The sequence below is a fragment of the Anomalospiza imberbis genome, unplaced genomic scaffold (genome assembly GCF_031753505.1).
Source record: "Anomalospiza imberbis isolate Cuckoo-Finch-1a 21T00152 unplaced genomic scaffold, ASM3175350v1 scaffold_85, whole genome shotgun sequence".
Taxonomy (NCBI): domain Eukaryota; kingdom Metazoa; phylum Chordata; class Aves; order Passeriformes; family Viduidae; genus Anomalospiza; species Anomalospiza imberbis.
Window position 1 is genome coordinate 345,856 of NW_027100469.1, and position 22,406 is coordinate 368,261.

At 44.5% G+C, this 22,406-nt stretch overlaps 1 protein-coding gene and 1 long non-coding RNA gene across 14 annotated transcripts in view; one reads left to right on the forward strand and one right to left on the reverse strand.

Annotated features, from left to right (window-relative positions):
* Nucleotides 1–17,912, reverse strand: part of ZNF532 (zinc finger protein 532) — a 32,732-nt gene extending 14,820 nt beyond the window's left edge. Inside the window, exons 1-7 of one of the 13 annotated variants that reach the window (XM_068179313.1) lie at nt 17,765–17,903; nt 17,149–17,290; nt 16,001–16,190; nt 15,424–15,533; nt 9,665–9,784; nt 6,004–8,363; nt 1,237–1,418 (exon numbers count right to left, since the gene is read on the reverse strand). In XM_068179313.1, the coding sequence (XP_068035414.1) occupies nt 1,237–1,418; nt 6,004–8,343 (2,522 nt within the window). In that variant the 5' untranslated portion in view covers nt 8,344–8,363; nt 9,665–9,784; nt 15,424–15,533; ... (1 more) ...; nt 17,149–17,290; nt 17,765–17,903. The other 12 variants (XM_068179312.1, XM_068179307.1, XM_068179308.1 and 9 more) reach the window with 12 other exon arrangements.
* A 184-nt stretch (nt 17,913–18,096) lies between these two features.
* On the forward strand, nt 18,097–20,172 carry LOC137467892 (uncharacterized). Its single transcript, XR_010995649.1, has 2 exons — nt 18,097–18,550; nt 19,654–20,172. It is a non-coding gene; the product is annotated as an uncharacterized lncRNA (long non-coding RNA).
* The last annotated feature ends 2,234 nt before the right edge of the window (nt 20,173–22,406 follow it).

Below are 22,406 nucleotides of genomic sequence, written 5' to 3' on the forward strand. Positions count from 1 at the left end.
AGCCTGCTTTTGCTTGCCTGGGTGACTTTGGTTTAGTCTCACCAGATCAAGAAATTCTGACTCGATGTGACATGAGATGTTTATGAGACATATTGAAAAGTTAAGTGACTTAGATTCCCAGTGAAGGGGATTCTGCTGGTGTTACTGGGGCAGGCCAGGAGTCCCTGGAGGTGATTCTGTGTACAAACCCAAGAGACATACATTAGAGGGAAGAGCAGTGGAGTGCAGGAAGCAGGTGGAGGAAATGTAGGACTAGACAGGCTATTGCTTGAGAGAAAATGGTAAAAGAAAAGAACCCAAAGAAATGAAAAGAGCTTGGAGTTAATGTCAGGCCATGAATTCAGGCTGAAAGCAGAGGCTTGATGCAGTAAAAATGCTTTCTTCCCTTAGGGGACAATTGCACAGCCATCCTGGAAAATTAACTGTGGCACCTTAAGGGTGGAAGTAGCTACCCACTGTAAGATTTAGAATGGCCTTTTTCCAGGCAGACAGGGTGAAGGGTACGTGTTTTTGGAGTGCTAAGCAAAGCTCGAGGTACAGGTGGCTCTTCTGATCTCTTGCTGTGCTGCCTGCCATTCAAGTGCACGGAAAATGCTAACAGAAAGCATTTTTTCAATCTTTCAAAACTAAACATTTCTATGAAATGCCTTTGCTCCCCATTTTCTCAGTGAGTTGCCATTACATGGAAATGTAAAAGTCAAAGGGAAACTGAAGAGTAACAAAGGAGAACCAAAAGACAAGATTGTTTGAGAAAGGCAATTTCCAAGTGATGTAAAGTGATAAAGTCAAGGAATCTTGACTTGCCACAGAAAAGAGAAAAACCAGACAGGTGCAGTATACCCATCAACATATCAACATTCTGGAAGTACTGACAACGACTGTTCTACCAGAAAGAACAATCTAAAATTCAATGTTTTGAAAAAACTCAAGAAGGTTTTGAAAACCTGCAATTAAGATAATGCATCTGAATTCTCTAGACTTTATAAACTGTGAAGTCCTGAATATGTGTTACACCAGATAATATTCTGATTTAATCATATACAAAAGTGGATGCCCAAAACAAAGCAGAATCCTAATGTATTTATTCCAAAATTTCAGTACTAATAGTACTATTGCCATGACAATCTTAAACCCATGAAGCTGGTATTGTCCAAACAGTGCTTATGAAAATGGAAAACCACTTTAAAAACCATGAATTATACATAAATTGACAGCAAAAGGAATCATTATACTGACCGAAAACCAACTCTTCGGGTATAATGCAGGCAGTTCTTAGTGACATGGGTCTGGAAGTGGACAGATCTGCAGATTGCTCCACATTCAGGACACGTGTATGGAGATTTATGCTGATGAATTCTCTGGTGTGATGCAAAACTGCACTGGTTAGGAAGCAGCATCTGGCAGATATTGCATGTCTTCTAAATGATAAACCAGAATAGATGAGACAAAAGGTTTGGTTCAGCTCTACATAACGTCTTGTGTCAAACACTGCAATACAGCAAATAAAGGTTAAATTTCATAACTGGGATGGGACCCAATGCAGTAGGCAAGTACAAACACAAGCCCTGCTGACAGAGCTGGCAAGTGCTGGTAGCCAGACTGACTGACTGGCATTCTGGGCTACAAAGCTCCTTCCTACACCACTGACCACGGGAGATACACATGCTTTACAGAAATATTACTCGGGTGCCTTCCCAGATTACCTTAATAGTGCAAGGGGCCTACAAACAACTCCAGAATCAAATTATTGCTACTGTCTCTTATGGCTTGGGGCTTGTGAACCTCACCAGTGACTTGCAAAGATTTAAAATCAAACCCAAGACTCCTTCATGACATCAGTATGTTTTTGAACACGTATTTGCACATTTTAAGGAATGTTCTAAGAGTCTGGCATATGTAGTGATGTAAACTCTGTGAGAATATTGACCAAAAAAAGATCTCCAGATCTGCATTATAAATTGTTTAATAACATACGCATGAAGAAATCCTGAAATAAACACTCTGGGAGCACTGTGGCCTGGCGTGTTTGAGCACAGTCTCCATACAAACAGAGTTTTCCAATGTCCTGACGCAGCAAGATGGCAAAATGCAAACCATTAAATATACAGCATGTTAAGCAAAGAAAACATGCCATCACTGCAATGCAGATTCCACTGGCATTCCTGCCAGCCCACTACAGTAGCGTTCAGCATGGGTAGATGTACTGCTCTCCTGCAAGCCTCTGCCTGAGTTCAGCTGTCTACAGGGATTTCAAACTGGCACCTGCTTAGAGCCTTTGGGACGCAGCAAGGCTATATTGAGACACACAGAAATATCTACTTTGAAATGCCAAATACTTGGCCTTAATTGACCAAAGAGTGCCCAAAAGTGGGGGACTCACAGCCTCAGGCTGACCAGAATTGTTTTGGGGTGTTAACTTTGTCTTAAGTTCAGATAAAGGCAATAACCTCTGACCAGCAGTAAGTGCCACATTTACTGGGCTCAGTACCATTCCCCAAATCTCTCTTTGGCTATTCATGTATTAACGTGCTGTAATACAATACTGGAGAATCTGGAGCATTATTTGATTACATAAGAAAACAGCAAACCAGAACTTCTTATTCCAGTAACAGAAACATGTGGAGGTTTCACAGTCCTTCCAAAGCCTTTGGCTTGCAGGACTTCTGAAGGAAACTGGGATGCGATACCACAGAAGAGCCACACAACATTCCAGCCCCAGCTCAGAGATCTTCCTGATTTTGCAGCAAGCTGCCAGACTTGTTTGCTAACCCAACATGCCAATAATACTCTCAGTTAAGGCCCCTGCTCTGCTATTTCAATGAGTACAGAAAATGTTTAATTGTAACTGATTACAGTAGAACAAGAAGCATCTACTGTGAAATTCTGACATTCAGCACGTTTGCTTACCATTTTATTTTGGGCTTAAGGTGGCATTAACTTCCAGTTCTCTCATTCCAACCCACACCAAAATAAAACACAGTTTGTGAAAATCATCACCTGCCTGCATTTAAAGTCAAAGTTTCAGAAAAAAAAAAGGGTTAGAAGGAAAAATGGTGGAGGTGGAAAATAAAGATACACACATACGCTGAGTATGAAGGGAAATAAGCTAAGTAGTTTCCATGGGAGCTATATACTCCTATCTATAACTAAGAGAAATACTAACATTCATTAGCTCAGATTTGCTACCTTTTCCCCCCCAGCACGTAGATGAGGGTTTTATTCAGCCAGAAAACCTGTCAGTGAGTCAGGGTTAATACTCCTTTAGCAGGAATATTCCTTTAGGTTAATATTCCTTTAACAGGAATATTAATGGCAATAAAACATTACAGAAAGGTAACAACTTTATAGTGAATGTATTTTCATTGATAAGATTGTTCTACCATTGCTTATTTTAAACAAAACATTCTACCTTCATAACAGGAGTATACAAGCAGCTACTTACTCATTGGAAACACAAAACTATATATTTTCCATTTCAGGAGCAATTAGATGGGACACTAGAAAGAATAGTAAGCTGCAAATGACCTTTTTTCCTATTACTTGTTTGCAAAATCTAAGTGTTTATTTTTATTCTTTCTTCCTTCCTTCCAAAGAAAAAACATCAATCTCATCTAACTTCCCTGTCTTCTTCCCCCCACAATAATGGCAGTTTTACAGCAAAAAGACAGTGCCAAGCACTAAGAAGGAAAACAAGTCAGAGTATTTCTCATCCAAGCTTCTCAAGAGGTAACATCTAATGAAAAGCAGCAACATACTTAGTAATAAATGCCTATACAGAGCCTTTCTCCAGGAAACACTACCCTTACAGGATGCAACCAAACTCAACATAAAAGAGTGGCTGCTTGACATATGAAAAGGACTACAAAAATGGCTAATTAAGATTTAAAAGGATATTTCAACAAAGAACATTTAAAACTACATTTATTAAGTGTTCTTTTCAAACAGAGGAACATGGTAATAGCTTCTTTTCCTCCAGTGCTTTGCACCGTTTTTTTAAACCTGCAGCTCAGCAGAGCAGGTTTCCATGAGGAGACACAAACACCCTGACAGGCAGCAGGCAATGCCAGCTGCTCCTGCAGCTCCAGCAGCTTCCCTCCTTGAATAGCAGTACCTGGGAACCCATACTTCTCTCTCCACCTCCCTGCAGCTGCATTTTGACATTCTGTGAACATCACAATTGCTTTCCTTTAGTAAATTACCAGGATAAACAGTATCTAAAGGACTTGTACAGAGAGCAAACTCAGCAGCAACAGGGCAAAAGCACCAGACAGAGGGAGAAAGGGAAGGGCAAAAGGTTTAGTTTACTTGGCCATAAAGACTAAAATCCTCATACCCTGAAAGTGAGAACATCACTTTATCTTTGTTCTTTCTTTTTCAATTTCTATTTTAGCCTCATTCTCCCAAACTATTCTCTGTCCCTCATCCAATTGCTTTGTCTTGTCACCTTCTTAGTTGCTTGCTTTTCCAGTACCAAAACCACCTGGTTTTTGCAAGGTGTACTGGATCTTAGATGGAATGTTACCTAATGGGCTTATTATGGGAAAAAAAAATCTATCTACAACTGATAAACATCAGCAAATCAGTTAGCTAAACACCCTAAGTATTAAGTAGGCCGAGCTGGTGCAGAATATACTCCAATGGTCAGCCATTAGATCCTGTTCAGAACTGCAGCAACATCTATGGATGGACATGTTCTGCTGAAGGAGGCTCCCTTAGGTATGCACACTTGTAGTATCTTACAAACAGAAATTCCCTTGCATGGCATTCCACTTGGAATCCAGGTAATTTCAGTCTAACTCTGCTAGCCAGTTAAAGGGAGGAGCTAAGGCAGAGCCACATAATCGAGGTTATTTCCACGTGCAAATCTCTTTGCATTACTACCTGTAGTGGTAGGTGCAGTGGAGCTGCTTCGTGGTACAGATCAGGTCCTACCTGTAGCAAATATATCCCGACAGGAACCTGCCTGTGCTCCTAGGATGAGTGCATTTCTTTCCTAACTGCAGGACTTAAAAACCTTTAGCCTGTCCACTGTTGTGTGATTCCCAGGAAGACTCCTGGGACATTCCTGTCTTGAGCATGCTTGCAGGTTTTCAGCTTACCCCGCAGCAAGAAGCTGGAGCATGGAGCTCACCTGAATGCTTTGAAACACACCAGAATCCCTTTTAATTGGCACACCCCAACAGAGATCCAACCATATAATTTAATTAACCACCTTCACTCTGCCAGGATTATAAAATACATCGCACACTGATTAATATTAAGTTTTATTGAATGACGTATTTCTTTCAGGTCAGCCCACATACATTAGTAAATAATTTTTAAATGGTTTTTATGTTGAACTCGTTAGCATTTGTAAGTGGAAAAGAAACCCAACCAACTAAAGCAATGATCACATAGAAAGGAAGACGTGCAAGTGAGAACAGCACTTTGCACTTTCTGAGGAAGAGCTGAGGCAAACAGCAGCATTCCTGTCAGTAGGCAGTGTGCCATTTGTCACTGCCTGGGTCCCTCCCTGCACGTGAGGGGAATGCCTCGCTCACTTAGGGCACTTGGTGAAAACTCTAAAACCTGAAGACCAATCTAGAATGAATCACTTAAAGCTATCATTCAGGTTGAATAGACAGGCTGTTAATGAGGGTGCCAATTAAGTGGATTCCACAGGCTAGTCAAATTCCAAAGCACAGAAAGAAACATTAACATATTATTAGTAATACCCACGATTATTTTCTGTATTATCATGTTCAGCTGTGAGAAAGCTAATGCTAAACTTTAGCAAAAATATACAGTATCAATTTCAGACTTCAGGGCCTAAAAAGATTCTAAGTCTTATTTAAAAAGTGTTGACATTCACTATGTAAGTGCTTGCAAGACTTTCTGTGGTTTTCATTTATCATTTTAATCACAGAGGTTCAGATAATTAACAGCTAAATGAAAGTAAAAACATATCCAAAGTCTCCTAGGCTTATAGATGAAACATTGGAATGTAAACATAGGATACTCTACTTGTCCACTTGTGTCTGCGGCCTGCTGGAAATGAGTTGCAAGAGATGTCTCATCTTGGAAAACTTCATTGCACTCCAAACACTTTAGACTATGTCTACAGAGTTTTGATGGATCTTCGTCTAGCGGCATAGCTGGAATGACAGGAGAGCTCGCAGGGGCCGAGATCACTGTCCCAGTTAAGCCAGTCTGGATCTTTGTTACGGAGTGCGTGCCAGCTCCCCCTGCGCTCTGGAGCATGGCTGCAGCAGTATTGCTGGAAGGAGATGCTATCATTTGATCTGCTGGGACTGGTTTTAGGATCAGGTGAGAACACTGCATCACGACGCCTTTCTCCTTGTGCCCACGGGCGTGGGACAGGAGACTACATTTATTGTAGAAAACTAAATTCTTTGTACAATGATTACAAGTCACTTCAATTCGCACACTCCTCCTGTCATAATGCTGGGTCAGGCTCTTCTCGAGAGCAAACGAGTCGCCACACTCCAAACACTTGTAACCTCGTGTTGGTAGCGTGATTCCGGCATTAGCAGGGGGGCTAAGGTTTGGGATGTAAACCGGTACGGGATTGACACTGCTCAGCACCTTATTGAATGCTTCCACTACAGAGCTCTGTAGAGATGACACCACCTGCACTCGAGACACTTTTTTCGAAGGCTGGGAGGCGGCTGCAGAAATTATTGCCTGCTTGATTTGCTGCTGGGGTTTTGTTAGCACTTGGCGCAGTTCAGAGGTGGTTTGAGCACCCTGAGGCAAAAGGTTAAGGTTGGCAAGATGGACTGTCTTTGGCACAAGTTTGGCACTGGCAAGGCTTGATGCTGGCACCACAACCGTCTGCTGCTGGATGGCGTTGGCAGCTTTGATAATGGCGCTGCTGGCGCTCTGTACGGACGCAGCAGAGATGACAGTGGCTTTCACTGTGGTGTTGTTAGCCAACTTCAGATTGATCACTTGAGAACCTGCAGTTTTCACTGCCGAAACGGGCAGGAAGGCAGTAGCCACGGGTTTGATAGTCACCTGTTTGGGGGCAAGTTCAGCAGATCCAACTGCATTGGTGACAACAGAGGACTGCAGAGGAGCTCTGGGAGGAGAGGAGAGAACGGCAGCGGAAGTCGGTGAGGACAGGAGAGATGTCATGGAGGTTACCAGGGAAGCACTCTGCTCCGGCTTTTTACCAGAGTCCAAATCAACTTCTGGCAACACTCTAGTAACAGTTCTCTTGATCTCCCCAGAAGAAGTCTTGATGGTTTTTATGCGAACCTTAGGAATTGCTGGTGTTGACCCTGCGGGAGAAGATGGAGACCCTTTGCTACTATTCTCACTTGAGACACTTCTGGGACTATCGGGCGGTTTGACAGATGGCTTCTTAGCACCATCAATGAGACTCTGAGACTCCGGAGATTTTTCAATAGCCCGGGGACTTTCACTCGTGTCTTTTGGTAATGGAGAAGACTCTCCTGAATTAGACTGTAAATCCTTACTGCTATCTGTAGCTGCCTTTTTAGCACTCAGTGCTGCGATTGCAGCAATGCAGGACGAAAGCTTTGCTGATGACTTCGCTTTGGACTGGGAAATGCTGGCAAGATTTGTGTCACATTTTTCAGTACTCAGTTTTCCATCAAGTACCCTGTTTTCAAGAAGCTTCTCAGAATTGTCTTTTAGTAACTTGTCCTCTGTTTTTCGAGTTTTAAAAGGCTCATAGACACCTAAATTCACGGAGCTTGTCTCTGTCTCTCGTTTACCAGCTTTATTTTTATCTATACTACTTGAAACAGTGATTCCAGATTTAATTAAGTTCTCCCCTCCAAGTGCCTTTAGTTTGTCATATTCCTGCTGCGACAGAGATCCTGCCAAGACATTTGCTCTGAAATTTGCACGTATCTCCTCTTTATCCGGGGGGTCATCCACCTCAATTCTCTCATCATCATCAAATTCTTCTGCACTTGATATTGGGCTGAACTGGTTAAAAGCTGAATCCTTCAGTGTAGTTTCAGAAGCTGACCCATCATCTTTAAGTGATTTCCCTTCATCTTTAGTGTAACTCTCAAGAGCTGCTGATGTTAGAAAGCCATTGTGCAAGCTATTGCCTGTGGAATGGTGGCCATCCTTATCTAGACCTTCGGAAGAATCAATAGTACGCACGTTTTTCACAATGACGCTCACCCCAACATCAGATGATGATGGGACATGGGAGTCTTCATCTGCGTGAGCATTTTGTTTTATGTGGCTTTCGTGGTCATCATGTCCAGATTCAATAGCTGCTTTGGGATCTACCATGTCTGGTATGTCAAAGGCTGCAAGAAGGTCATCAAAATCTGGGGTCTTCATATCCCCCATGGCCATGTATTTGATTGTAAGCAAATCTGTAAAATAAGCAGAAAGTCATCACTTTAGGCTCTAGTAGCCCAGTCTTATACAAAACAAGCACTTGTTCACATCATCTGCCATGCAAAGAAGTGTTATTTCACTTCTGAAGTAATGTTTTCAGAGATTATGGATTACAGAACAGTGTCCAGCTGAACAGTTGAATTATCACACCAAGAACTATAGTAATTTATAAACTCCACAGATAGTAACCTGGCAATTTTATTCTGGGCCCAAACTGCAGGGACCTTCTTCCTCTTCCCTCTCCTACACTCACTCCTATCCTCACCCACCCAGACTGCAAAATACCTGGACATGCATAAAAATAACATGAGGCACTTGTAATTTCTCTTAAGTCGTGACTTTCCTTAACAGTTGCACAATTAATCTGAGGAGTCTTCTTGAAAATAATGACGTATAAAGTAATAAACATCTGTAAGACTTAGGTATTCATCAACACTGACTACCTGGAAGTCACTGTGGGCTATGAGAAGGCAACTTTCATAGGAAATTTTCAGAGGAAAATTTTTAAAGGATACTGGAATAGACACAGCTATTTCATTAGACAGCTGCAAATAAATATAGAAGGGTTTGGAAATTTGTTTACACAGTTCACTTAATGGTTTTGGGCCCTTTGTCTAACAAACTCTTTAATAAAAAAGTAGATGCGTGCATAGAATCAAAATCACAAAGCAAGTTTCTATGAGGATTAAATGGAAAAGACTGCAGATACCAAAGCATATCAAATCCATGTAAACTGACAGAAAGCTTTGACACAGTTTCTCATAATCTGGGATACTAATTAGTTGCATTCTGGTTGTACATCTGTCCATAGGTGCCTTTTTACAGTTGTTGCATACACTCAAAAAGAGCTAGATAGTCTCCCTAGTCTGAAACGTCCTCTAATTACATATCCTGGAGTTTAATTAACATTTACCCATAACAATGAATGAAGGCCTGCTTACACACTTAATTCCTCCAAGTATGTTTAAGATCACAATGGCCCAGCAGAGGAGACACAGCTGTCCTCTACTGAGAAATACTGCTGCCCTTATCAAGAACTTCTCTCATTCTTCTAACTTTTCAAGCAATCAAAGTTAAACAAAAAGGGAGACAAACATGATCAGTTGTGATACACAAGGAAGAGGAGGTCTAGCCCGGCCATTAATCTCTTCCTCAATATTCTAGGGCATTCATCTTAAGATTCAGTATATAAACTATGTTTCCACCACAACTGCCAGGACTCTGTAGCCCTATTCCTCCCCCTTTTTTTTTTTTTTTTTTTTTTTCCTCCACAAACCTTTTAGTAACTCTTTCCTTTAAGGATAAAACTCCGCCTTTTATCCACTGTCAAAATCAACTGACACCTTGGCTGCCAGACAAGCTGTGAGCCTATTCCTTCTCTGGGCCAACATGATGCCTGCAAATACTTCAGAAGAGGAAATAAGGCAAGCTCCTGGTTCCCCAGGAAAACATGACTTTCCAAGAACTGGAATTTCTTTGAAAAGTGCTCTGAGAATGCTTGAGAAAAGTTATACAGAAAACCACTTTATTTAAAAATTCAAGCATTACTTTGCTTACTTATCATTCAATTATAAAAGTAACAAGGAAAAAATCTGCATATGGCCAATAGAATTACACAGCTAGGGAGTCACAAAGCAGTGAGGTGAAATGCTTCTGGCTTCTGCTTTTCTGATGGTGGTTGAGAGAACTTTGGGGAAGATAACGAGTTTTAAAAACTTAAAATAACAGATTCTTCATATACCCTTAGTACATGGTTTCCCTGAATCTCTTCAGTCACAACACCCACCCCAGTACCTGTGTGTCAGCATCCTACTGAAAGTAAGTTCTGGGGGTGAACCAGCGGTGGTTTATTTGTGCTCATGCTCTCCCAAAGCATGTGTGCATGACTTCCTATGTTGTTGTTTCTTTGGAAACACATCTCTTCAAATATTTCCTATTAACAGAATGAAGATCATGGCACAGATTTTAGCCAAAGCAAGGCACTCCTTGTCTGTTCCACTGCCTTGCTTTTCCCAGTCAGCCTTTTACTCCAGTTCACCTGATACCACATTTCAGTGAAGCATGCACTTGGGGAATTATGTCAAAACAAGACCCAGACCATGAGAACTCTCTTCTGATAGCAGAAGCAGCAAGCAAGACAAGCAGGACTTAGAAGTAAACAGCTGCTTCTGAAGAACTGACTTTGTTTTACTGCATGGAATTGTTATCACTCCTCCTCAACCCCTCTATCTGTACCTGTTCCAGGTGGAATGACTCTAGCCATAGGAAGGAAAACAAACCTAACCTTTCTTGTTCTCTGCTGAGATGGGGGGACACACCAGAGAAACATACACATTTTTTCTTACTTTTAAAGTCAGATTTATCTTGTAGCTCTGGCTTCAGGACACCTGCAGATTAGGCCAGCATTCTTCACAAAAAGACCAAACTGTCTAGAAGCTGTTGCTGAGATTAAAAGGTGCTTTTCTGGGTAAGGCCAAGCAATTGTAAACACTCCAATCAGAACTGTTCTGGGGAAGTTCAACAGCCTAATGAAGACAAGGAAATAGAATAACCTGGAAGCTCCCAGCTAGGTCCTATCTCTAAACTGCTCAGACCCCTAATCTTTGTTTATCAGGTACAAGAACAGCTTCAAGCTTTCCAGAAATGGCAAATAATCCTCGTCCCTTCCCAATACTTTTCCAATTAATATTTTCTATGCATTAAGTCTTCTATAATTTATGGATCACAAGCATGCTCTTACATACTCAATTTTTACTCTTTTATTTAATCCTTAACCTTTGAAGAACCAACCAATTCCCTCCTTGACACTCACCTTCCTGTTCATCCAGATCTTCCAAATAGCTAAACCACAAGTCTAACAGCTTTATATAATTGCTTTAACTGGACCAGACCATCTTTTCTGCCTTACTGAATTCCTACCCTTTGTCTTCAAATCCCACCTAAATATCTAACTCCTTGCTTTTGTTCAGACAATTACTCAGCTTCAGTCCCCTCAGCAGCAAATCCATTTGTTATCAAAGGAAATAGGAAAACCACCAAATTTAATCTTCCTCTACCTATGGCATTCACGTTCTTGTGACTGCATTCCTTTACCTGCCCTAAACTCTTGTTTGCTCTTTGTCCTACATACATTTGAGGACTGCGCACCCTGTAGGATGGAGATGATTTCTTTTGCATGTTCTTCCAAAACCACCAGCATTCTGTCCAGTTTTGTGAAATGAGAACACTGAGAGAAAGACCTCTTTTCAGGGTCTGGCACATGGCAGTGTCTTGGTTCTGTTATAGCCACATATAGGAATTAGTCTGTTACTTCTACTGATTCCTGGGCAGACACACTATTCCAGAGCAAAATTCCAGTAATCTGGAACAATTACTCCACTTCCAAACAAGAGCAATGATGCCTAAGTAACATCAAGCTCTGAAAGAAAATGCCTACACAGGGAGCAATACCAGCCTAACCAGCATAAAACCATACTTTTTTGGGTTTTGGTTTCTGTATTGTTGTGACAAGAAATTTCATCAGGTAGAGAAGACATAAGGGATTCAATCAAAATTACAGTGACATATATCCTAATATTAGACAAACTTCATCTTAATACACAGATTATGAGCAGTTCATTGGTTATTAGTAATTATGACTGACTTACACTTCCAGTCATTTGCTCTGAGAGCCAAGCGTTGTAAAGACAGACAAAGCAATATGCTAATCTAACCACAAAACCTTCTTCAGGAAATGGGAACCACATCTCCAATCACAGCCTTGCCTGGTTTGACATACTCAGCAGGCAAGTGGGATGTGCAAGAGGCCACTTCAACCACAGTCAGCAATGGCTCTCATGCTCATATACATAATGAACAAGTTCCTTTTCACTATCAAAGGTCCCATGACCTGCTACTGTTGCAAAACCCAGACAAACACCCAGTTCCACAAATCACGGAAATTCCTTTTGTAATATGCAAAGTAATTCTTACCCTAAGAATTTTTGATTTCTTAGGATAACAGTCTTATTTAGCATCCATTTAGCACCCACAGCATCAGAAAGGTCAGGATAGTCCTATTGTAAATATCTTTGTGAAGTATGGGGTGTTTTACAGTTAAAATTTATCCCAAGAACCTACTTCTTCTATGTTATACACCATATCCACCTGCCTTCAAAAAAGGGGAAAATCCAGTTTGCTTCCATGCTCAAGACTCAATGAGTAAAAGACTTAATCCACCATTCTGACAGCCAAAATAATGCTACTTGTAGTTTATGACTCCTTAGGAGCCTCATCCTGTAGTCCAACACATCAGTCTTTGAACTGCGTAACTCAGGTTCTCTTTGGGTATGAGAAAGACGGGAGAGAGGAGGGGAATCTTCTGGAGTATGAACCACTGCTAGCACAGTTTGAAGAGAACCACATGCAGCTGGTTCAAAGTTTGGGACAATCAGCCTTTGGCTGGTAAAAAGAACAGGGATGTTTCAACACATGAGCAAGGAATCTCCTTAAGCACAACATGGGGCTCAACAGGCCATCCCCAGCTACAGCTGGCCACATGAAAACCGCCTGTACTTATCAAGAGATACAGGCCAGGGTTTGGGTCCACCTACTTCCCAAATCCCTCCTAAAACAGAGATGAATTCCTGAAAAGCAGGGAAATCTACATACCATTCTTTTTCTAGTCTACTTAGGAATTAATTACAATCATGGCTTAATTTTGTACTTCTATATGCAAAATAGGCTGGGGCAGTACCACATGAATAATTCGGATGCACAACAACAATGAAGAGAATGTTGAGATTCCCAAACTAATGCAAACTGTAATTACATTCTAAATGGCGCAAGCTTCCCACCTCTTTCCTTTAAGGTACTTTTTTTGAAGTGGACGACAATCGTGGCCCAAGCACAGCCATGAGCAGCTGTAGGCTCTCAGGGAGCTCTCCCAGACAGGGCCCATCAGGGCAACAAGCAGGCCCAAGAACATTAGGGTCAAGTTTGGGTTTTTCTGAACATATATTCCTGGCACTCTGCTGCATATTTGTATTTTAACACATAGGCATATGGCTAGGAAAACAACAGTTAGTCAATTCATTCCAAAGGGACTTGGAATGTGATAAATCCTTACTCTCATTCTGAAGATCAAATAACTGAGGCCAATGCAAAATGAGATCCTGGGTGCTGATACAGAAGACCGGCCCTCCAGCATTAGCATTTGCTGCTGGAAAGCTGGCCTGCGTGCACAATCCAAATCTCCTGATGAAGAGCGTTTACAGATATTACTAGACTGAAAAAAGATAACTCACCAAGAACACTGCAGACTCCATCTATTCAGTTTTCTCATCTTACAGCCACCAAAAATCCCTGCAAATTCAAAATCTCCTTCGCTAAAAATAAAAATTCATAATATAGGTAGCATTCAAAAACCCAATCAAAACAGATTCAAGGCATTTTGTCACAACCTAAGAACTTAAAATTTTAAAGCTGCCTACTATTCTGGCAGAAGGAAGAAAAATCCCAAAAGATGCTGCTGTGTAATATATGAATTTTAGCTTACACTTGAAAAAGAACATGCATCCTCATGAGGAAGAGATCCTATTCCTATCATGCAACAAGAATTCCTGTTTGCAAGCATCATTCTGCTACAGACGTCTATAGTCAAATACAGACCGCCTGCATCCCAATGCTGAAGAACAGGAGCAGAAATCAGCACAGTGATCTGTCAGGCATTTTGCTCTGCCACAAGCTATTCACTGCTCTATCAAACCTGAAAAACAACACATTGCAGCTGCAGTAAAGCTCACAAACCCAGAATTTCAGGCCAAATGTTAGCATGCTATTTTCACTTTTCTACAATTAATAGCTCAGTGCCTTACGTAATCTACTGCAGTCAGAAACAAAAAGGTTCCCTTGTATTGTCACCCTGCCTCAGCAGCCAGCACACAACTTACCCAGTATCCACAACCTCTCAAGGCTTTTAGGACTGTCTGTTCTGCTGAGCACAGAGGAAAGGACCCACATTTCACACCACAACAGAGTATTTCCAATGTTCTGCCTCCATATTATCTTGACTGTAGGTTACCAAACCAGCTAACACAGCCAGGACTGGGAAGATTTTTAAAAAAATCACACTGGTTAGGATTCTAGAGTTGCTGATTTCCTGTTATAGGAAGTAACAGTTCTAGCAAAAGAATCCCCCAGGCAAAATGTTTAGTGATCCACTGTGCAAGCTCTAACAGCCTTTGTTCTTCCTTTTGCTGGATTCATTCCTGCTTCCTTCTCTCGGTCCCTCTCCCTCTCTGAATCCTTCAGATTTCACTATAAGATAAAAACGTCAGCTCAAATCTAAGTACACATTTTGTATTTTCTAGTTGAGAAAGAAGAACTAAAAATTCTATCCATTATCCATTGCTTTGAGTTAAAAGCAGCCACCCCTCTGCAGTTGCTGCACTGACCATCCAGTTTCCTATGCACAGTATTATAATTCACACCACGGGAGCTCCATCCAGCCCCCCAAAATACATCTTTTTCCACTTGGCTGCTGCAAAATCCTCCCCTGCTTACAGAAGTTTAAGAAAAGCCATCCATACTATTTCTTTTGCACAGCTTTTTTCTCTGTAGGCAATATTAAGTGCATGTTTAACACTGAAGAGCTTAATTAAAAACCAAGTATTGGGTCACTGAGATGTGGCCAAACAACAACGTGTAAATAATCAGACAGCAAATTCTGCATGTGTGAGACTCTTAATACAGCACAGAACAGCTCCCTGCCACAACTGGTCGGCAATTCACGATTGCCCTTCAGAGGCCTATTCCGTATCACTGCATTGTGGAAAAAAAAGTTTATCTGGATATATTTCAATGAAAATATTGTATTTAGCCAAGATATCAGAAAGTCTTTACAAATAATAGCTTTAATCCTTTTAAAACTGGAGGACCTTAATAGCATTTCTTCATTAACACTTAAACAATTGTCTCTTTCCTAATGTGCCAAGTGTGCAATCAGGATGTAACTCTACGCTATTGTTCTATTCAGCCCAAACCACCACGTCTCACCTCGTGAACCTTGACCTTTGAGGGATTTTGTTAGCCAGTGCTCAGTTACTGCCACAGCCGCATTACCTCTGCAAACACCAAAGGGTTAAAGGCAGCCCCAATCAATAGGCCTACAAGGAAAAAAAAGGGAAAACGAGTATGCCTTACAGCATCTTTTCAATGCTTTTATGCACAATTCTACAACAATATTGTTTCCTTCTGGCCTTAGAGAAAGGCACAGTAACTCCCCCCCAATTAATGTTTCCTAAGGAAGCAAACCACAAGACAGCACCCTGTAAATAAAACAGCATGCAAAGCATCCTCAGTCACAAGCATATCTACAATTACAAATAATTCAATCCATTTTATTTAGTTTAATTTTAAAATAGACTGCGTAACCAGTGTCCCACCCTTGCAAAGCAAAAATATTTTAGTAAGGGTCATAAATCTCAGCTCTTGCCCATTCCTTAAGCATAAAAAGGCACAAAAAGCCAAAGTAATCTCAGTTACTGCAAATATGTACATTTACATACAGAACCCTTTATGACTACATTAGCCACATACCAGTGCTGTGTGTCTAAAGTGTGCATTCACATACTGTTTTGGGATGGTATCTTTCTGCAAGCTCCTCTGCTTTTGGCTGCCATGAAGGGAGGAAGCTATCCCAGTGTAGTAGCTCAGTGACTGCATTGTGTTCAGGAGCTGATCTGCCTCAAACCAGTTCCAGCCGGTTCTGGTCACCCTACATAAAAAGCTATGGCAACCCTCGCTGAGTTGCCAACAAGACCCTGAAAATCGCAGAGGCTGGTTTTTGTGTGGCGTGGGGCCGGCACAGCCCTGTGCCCCGGCTCCCCTCTTGCCCGGCCCACCCGGCCCCTGCTCCCCAGAGCCCCCCACACGCTCCCTTGCTCGCCTCCCCCACTTACCTCCCACAACCTGGCTGAGAGCTGTGTGTGCGTGCCTGTCTGTAGCTAACAAAGAGACCGCAATAAAAATCCTCATAGGATCTCTCTTGCAGCACCAGGCAGGCTCGGCCACAGCCCTGGGAGACAGGCTGCTAACCCGGGCTGCTGCCCCTCTGCTCCCCCAGATGAGGGGTGGCTACTACACACGTCACATATGCCCCCTCATGCCCATGGCCATGGGGTGCCCGATCAAGGGCTTCTCCCATCTGCCCTCCCCACTCCTCGTTCCATCTGGGGCCGCCCGAGTGGCATTTTCTGTGCTCTGAGCAGCATTACTATAGTGTACCCACAAATGCACCTCCCTCCCCTCAATAAATCCATTTCCGCAGCAGTAAGATGCCTACAAAATAGTTCCTTCGCCCCCTCCTCGCAGCACCGACTTGGCTGCTACACTGATTTTTTTTTTTTTTTTCCCCTTTTTGCTATTCGACTATGCTGGAGGCCTTGAGAAGCAGCGAGCTACAGCCCCACGGCTGGGCAGCCCCCCCGGCTTGCACCCGCCGGCTGGGGAGGCCCGGTCAGGCTCTGCGCAGCTCCCACCCTGCAGAGATTGTGCGGACCGACCGCCTGCCCGGCCCTGCGCCTCTCAGGCGATGCCTGCCCAGGGTCTCAGCCCCTTGCGGTGCCCACGCCGCTACGGGGGTCTGCACCCACCTGTGCCCGTGGCCGCTCTGCTCCTGCCCGCTCCCCTTCACCTCGGCCACGCAAGGGCCTTCCTCCTGCATGGCTGACAGGCACCCAGACCGAGACAGCAGCCACCCCGCTCCTCTTGGCTACTCACCCTTGCTCTGGGAACACCAGTAACCACCTCCGCCTACGCGCTGAAACCCCCTCCTCTCGGAGGCTGCGGGAGATGCTGCTCTGCAGGGCTCCCTCCGGGTGGGTGGGCGACCCCGGCAAAGCCCCTCTGCCCCTGGCTGCACCTGCAACTGAATAGAGGTCTCGGGCACAACCCTGCACCCCTCCCTGCGGAGACACCTTCTTCGCATCCCTCATCCCCACCCCGTTCTGGGGAGAACCACCATGTTCTTCCGCTGCCTCGGCCCGTCTTCCCGACACAGGCTGTTGCGGCCGCAACCGCGGCCGGCCCTCCCTCGGCCCCTCGGTCCGGGGGGCCGCTCCCTCCTCCGGGCTGCCGCGGCCCCGGGCACCTCCCCGCAGGTCTGCGCGCTCCCGGCCCGAATTGGCTCTGTCCGAGCGGGCCTTGCGAACCCTGGGGACGGCCGGGGAGGAGAGGCCGTGGCCCCTTCGGCGGCGGGGAGAACGATCCGCCCCCGCCCGGCTCGGAGCCGCCAGCCTGGGCAATCCCTGCACGGGTGCTCCCGGGGCCCCGGCCGCCGCCGGGCCGGGAGGAAGCGACCCCATAGCATGCAACCTCCGGTCCCCATGCGACACACCTGCTGCGGCCGGAGCCGGCGGGCTCGGGCAAGGCTACGGCCCGCGGCGCGGCCCGGCCCCGCGTCGGAGGAACATAATGGCAGGAGGCTGCGGGGCTGGGCGGTGGGGGTGGGGGTGCTCGGCGGCACAGATGGGGAGACGCTCCCGTGTGATTCCGTGTGGAACGGCTCCCTGGAGAGTGCCGGGGGCGGGGAGGCTGCCGGGCCGCCGAGCGCCGCGGGGCCGGGGCCGGGTCGCGGCCTCCCGCCGCCCGGACAGCTCGGGGGGGGTTTCCGAGCGGTGCCGGCGGGCAGAACCGCGCCGGCCGCCGGGGCCGATCTCCCCCGCGCCGAACCCGCGTGCTGTGGGAGACGCTGCCCGGGGCCCGCCGGGCTCTCCCCGTGCCCGAGCGCCTCAGGCCTCGAAGGGCAGCCGGGGGAAGAGCCCGCGGCCGCTGCTCCGGTTGCAGGCCAACAAAGGACGGGAGGAGCCACACGCTGCCAGCTCTGGCGGTTCAGCCCCTCCGCCGGCGCTGCGGCCGCTGCGCCCGGGCCCGGCCGGGGTCACCCCCCAGATCCTGGGGCGCGGCCGGGAACCGTGTCCCGGGGCGATGCTGCCTCTCCTTCCGCACCGCGTTAGCCGGGCACTCTCGGGCCCGCCTGCACAGCGCCTGCGGCCCGTGCGCTGCCTCTGACCGACCGCCTTTGTTGGCCGCGCAGCATCCTGGCGGTATCGCCATTGCTAGGAACGGCAGGACGAGATCCCGCCCTCTCTCTGTTACCACCGTGCAGCACCATTTTCAGAATGTAGAGTTTTGCACGCGAATCGCTTTATTGAAGCATACTAATGGTTTTAAATACATAAGACCCGTCTCAAATTTACGCTATGAACATACAGTATACTAAATATTCTAGATAAAATACTGCTGGTGTATTAACCTCTCTTACGAGCCTGTTAGGAAGGCAGCAGAGTCCCAAAGGCGTTCTGCACAAGCACAGCTCCTCCTGGGAAGCTGCCCCAGAAGCTGTGCCCGCAGCTATCGGTAGGGCAGGAAATTACCCATCGCGCCATACCTTGGCTGCTCCAATCCCGCCTCCACATAAAAATTCTGACTTATTCCAATTAACCAAAACAGCAGCAGAACACGGGTTCTACTGAATTTGAATATAATAAATCCATTTTAGGATTATATAAAAGTGGATTTGTGCACTAGTTTTAACGTTCAAGAAGGGCCATGCAATTCAGCTTGCAGAAGCCTTGGGTTCATCCTGCAAGTGACTTGTAGAATTAGGCCATTATAATTAAAACACCCTATTTCTTCCCAATTCACCAGTAAACTGATTTGATTAAAGACGTGAAAACTACACTCTCTTTACTTACATTGAATTTCTGTGGTTGGCTTGCATCATAGCATAAAGAAGATGGCAGCTCCTACTGCCAATACTACTACTCCGGTATTAATATCTGAAACGTTAGTAGATTTCACAGTTTGCACATGGCACAAAGGTCCTTGTGTGTGCTGCCTTTCACACAAATCTACTTGTTTTCCTTCCAGCCAGGTGTCCTTGACAACTCCCATAGGAGAAAAAGTCTGCCACCCTAACTATTTGACTTAAAATACATAAAATGAAGAGAATTTAAAGTATATTTTACAAATCATGCCAGGCTGATAGCACTTGTCCAGTGTTTTTTTAATCCAAGCACACAAAAAAAGAGGTTCAGCACCACGAGTGTCCCTGCAGTCACTTCTGCATTGGGAGTTTTTGGCATGTTGACCTTATGTCTTGGCTCTGAAGTCTTAGACCAGAGGTCCTGTTCACTCTCCCAGACTCTCTGCCACATAATCCTTAGGACCTGTGGTGGAAGAAATTCTCATTAAGTTATCCTGTTTTATCCCTTGGCTTTGCAGCAGCCAGGTTCAAAGTCCCCAGTCCTGCTGTTCTCGCATGGACAATCTCCTTCCCAACCCATGGAACTATCACCAGTGGATGCTTCCAGCTGGACTCCAGCTCTGAGATGGGATCTCCTGGTCCCCTGTGCTAACACCTGCAGAGTCCCATAACTCGTACGTCTTTCTCTGGGAACCTTGAGCCCCTCCTTTTCTTTTCCTGAAGAAATGCCTCCAGTGCGGCCCACTGTTCCTTCTGAGCAGTCAGCAAGGAGTGCTGCCAACTCAGAACACTTTGATGCTACAGTGAATGCTGAACTTGAGTGCAATTAATAACGTCTTAATTATTTAACTTCTAAGGATTTTAAGGCTCCTGAAATTCAGAACTCTGAACAGTGATGTATTCATTTCATGCCTTCTGTTCAGGGATCAATTTTAACTGCATCAAACAGAGCTTCTGCACTTTAAAGATGTGCTGGGACCAGAGAAGATTTTGCAGGTGGGTTGACACAATAAAAACTGAAGTCAATTTACATTTGATTTTTTTTTAATGTCAGAATAAATACTGCCTGTTTTGTCCTTCCTACTTTTGGGGTGGTCAAAAAGAGAGCATTTTCCTTCTAGCTAGCAAAACATGCTTAACTTAAAGCAAGAAGGGTAAAATACAGATTCCATATTTCCAACCCCAAGTTTGTTTTCAGAGTAATAGCTTTACAACTTCTGGCAAATTGCTTCTTAGTGTTTGTTAATTCCATTGCTTTTTTCACCATAAAATTTCTTTTAATGTGATCAACAAAAGCAGAGCAGAAGCTTGTATTTCTTGTTTTAGAATACTTGTATTTTTATCACTGGTTAGAATGCAGTGGTACTTTCCTTTAGCCACATATATTTAAATATTCAGTATTTAAAAACCAGCTTACAGTTAAACTTCCCCTTCTCAGATGCTCCTATCACTAATCTCCAGGTATTTTCTTGGGGGAAAAAAAATCATTTTCCTTTCCTGGTTATTAAAATATATCTTCTATTAAATTTTGGACTAAAACCCCCAGGATTGCTTTTTAAAATTACAAGTTTTATTAAAAGAAGGTGATCTCATAGGAGATCAGATGAAGAACTTTGGTAGGGAGAAGTCTACAAACACTGAGAGCTGAGGAACATCTCCACAACAGGCAGTTTCCCCCAGATTTAAAGAATGCGTTCATGGAAGTTGGCAACTCATGCTATCTATCTGCAAGCAGAGAATCTTTAAATACAGAGTAAACATTTGCAATGCCCAAGTAGCATGAAGAGTGAGAAACCCTAATGACTCTCAAGGTGTTAAATACTGTAAAGGCCCAAATACTGCAATGTCTTGAACAACAAGAGACTCCCATTTTTAATCATCTTTAAAAGAGATGCTGATTTAGATATAATACAAAGCCAAGAAGATTTGTCAGGGCTTAATTATACCTTTTTCTCTGGCTGTTAACAAATCAGAGCAAACGAAGCATTATCCAAAGAAGTCAGAGTTGGTTAGTGAGGATCATGGGCTTAAAACAGTTCTGTTTGTGAGGAGTTGCAGTCAGTACCTCAGTTTTTCCACATGTATGAGGTATGAGGTAACACTGTGCTGTACCATGCTGAGAGTCCCAGCTCCTCTGAACAGGCAAGAGCAGAACACACACACCTCAGGCACTCACCTACATATGAACTATAGTATGAAGTGTATTCCCAGTGGGAAAAAAAGGGCTCTGCTCAAAATCTGCATATATATGAGACTCAGTGTTGCGCATGCAGCAGGCCTGGTACACAGGCCATATGCCTGCAGCACCTGCTGGCTCATCCTCAAGTTGCCAAGCAGTGACACTGGTGTTCAAGGCATTCAGCTGAAAGCACTGTCACAGGGTTACATCTGTTGGCAAAAGCCTGCCTTCAAGCCCAAGCATTTCTAGATATGAAATAGGAAATATGAAATAGAAAAACTTGTATGACTTGATGATTGTCAAAAGCTGAGAAGGCATTTCTTCTGCATAGGAATACTGTTTTTGGAGAAACTGCCTACTCCCAGAGGAGCAGCTGCAGAAAATTGACTCCTCCCCAGAGGCAGGGCAGCCACAGCTCCTCTGGGCAATCTGCCAGTACCTCACTCCCCTGACAGGGAAGAAATTCTTCCTTATTTCCAGTCTAATCCTGCCCTCTGTCAATTTAAGACTGTCATCCCTTGCCCTGTCACTACAGGCTCTGGTGAAAAATTATGTAGCCTAATACTTTATGTCTGTATACTCCATTTAGACAGCATCTACCACCCTGAGGCTCCCTGAGCACTGGGCACTCAGTGCTGAGTGCACCACACCAGTACTTTAGCCAGAGCAGCAGCTCAGGATGTGCAGGCAGGAGCTGCTGAGGGACAGCACACACCTGATCTCAGCCATCTTTCCAGCAGCACAAGGAGCACAGCCTCAGGCCAGACCTCCCAAACTCAGTCCCCCAGCTGCTCACACAAGACAACACAACCACAGGCATATTGCAGAAGGTGAGGCTGACGGATTTTTGGATTTTCCGTGACACTGTTCTCTTTTCCACTTACGAACACATTCCAAGTGCTGGGCCAGAACCCCTCAGTCAGTTCCTCATCAGGAATTAGCCACCTGCGTGATTAACATCAGTACCGCAGAGCTCAGCAGCCTGGCACATTGAAGAATGCCTGTTTTGTTCCCTTAACGTGCCATATGTATGGGGCTTTTTCCTTCCTCTTCCTTATATTTATTCAAGTATACGAGGATTATTTCTGAATT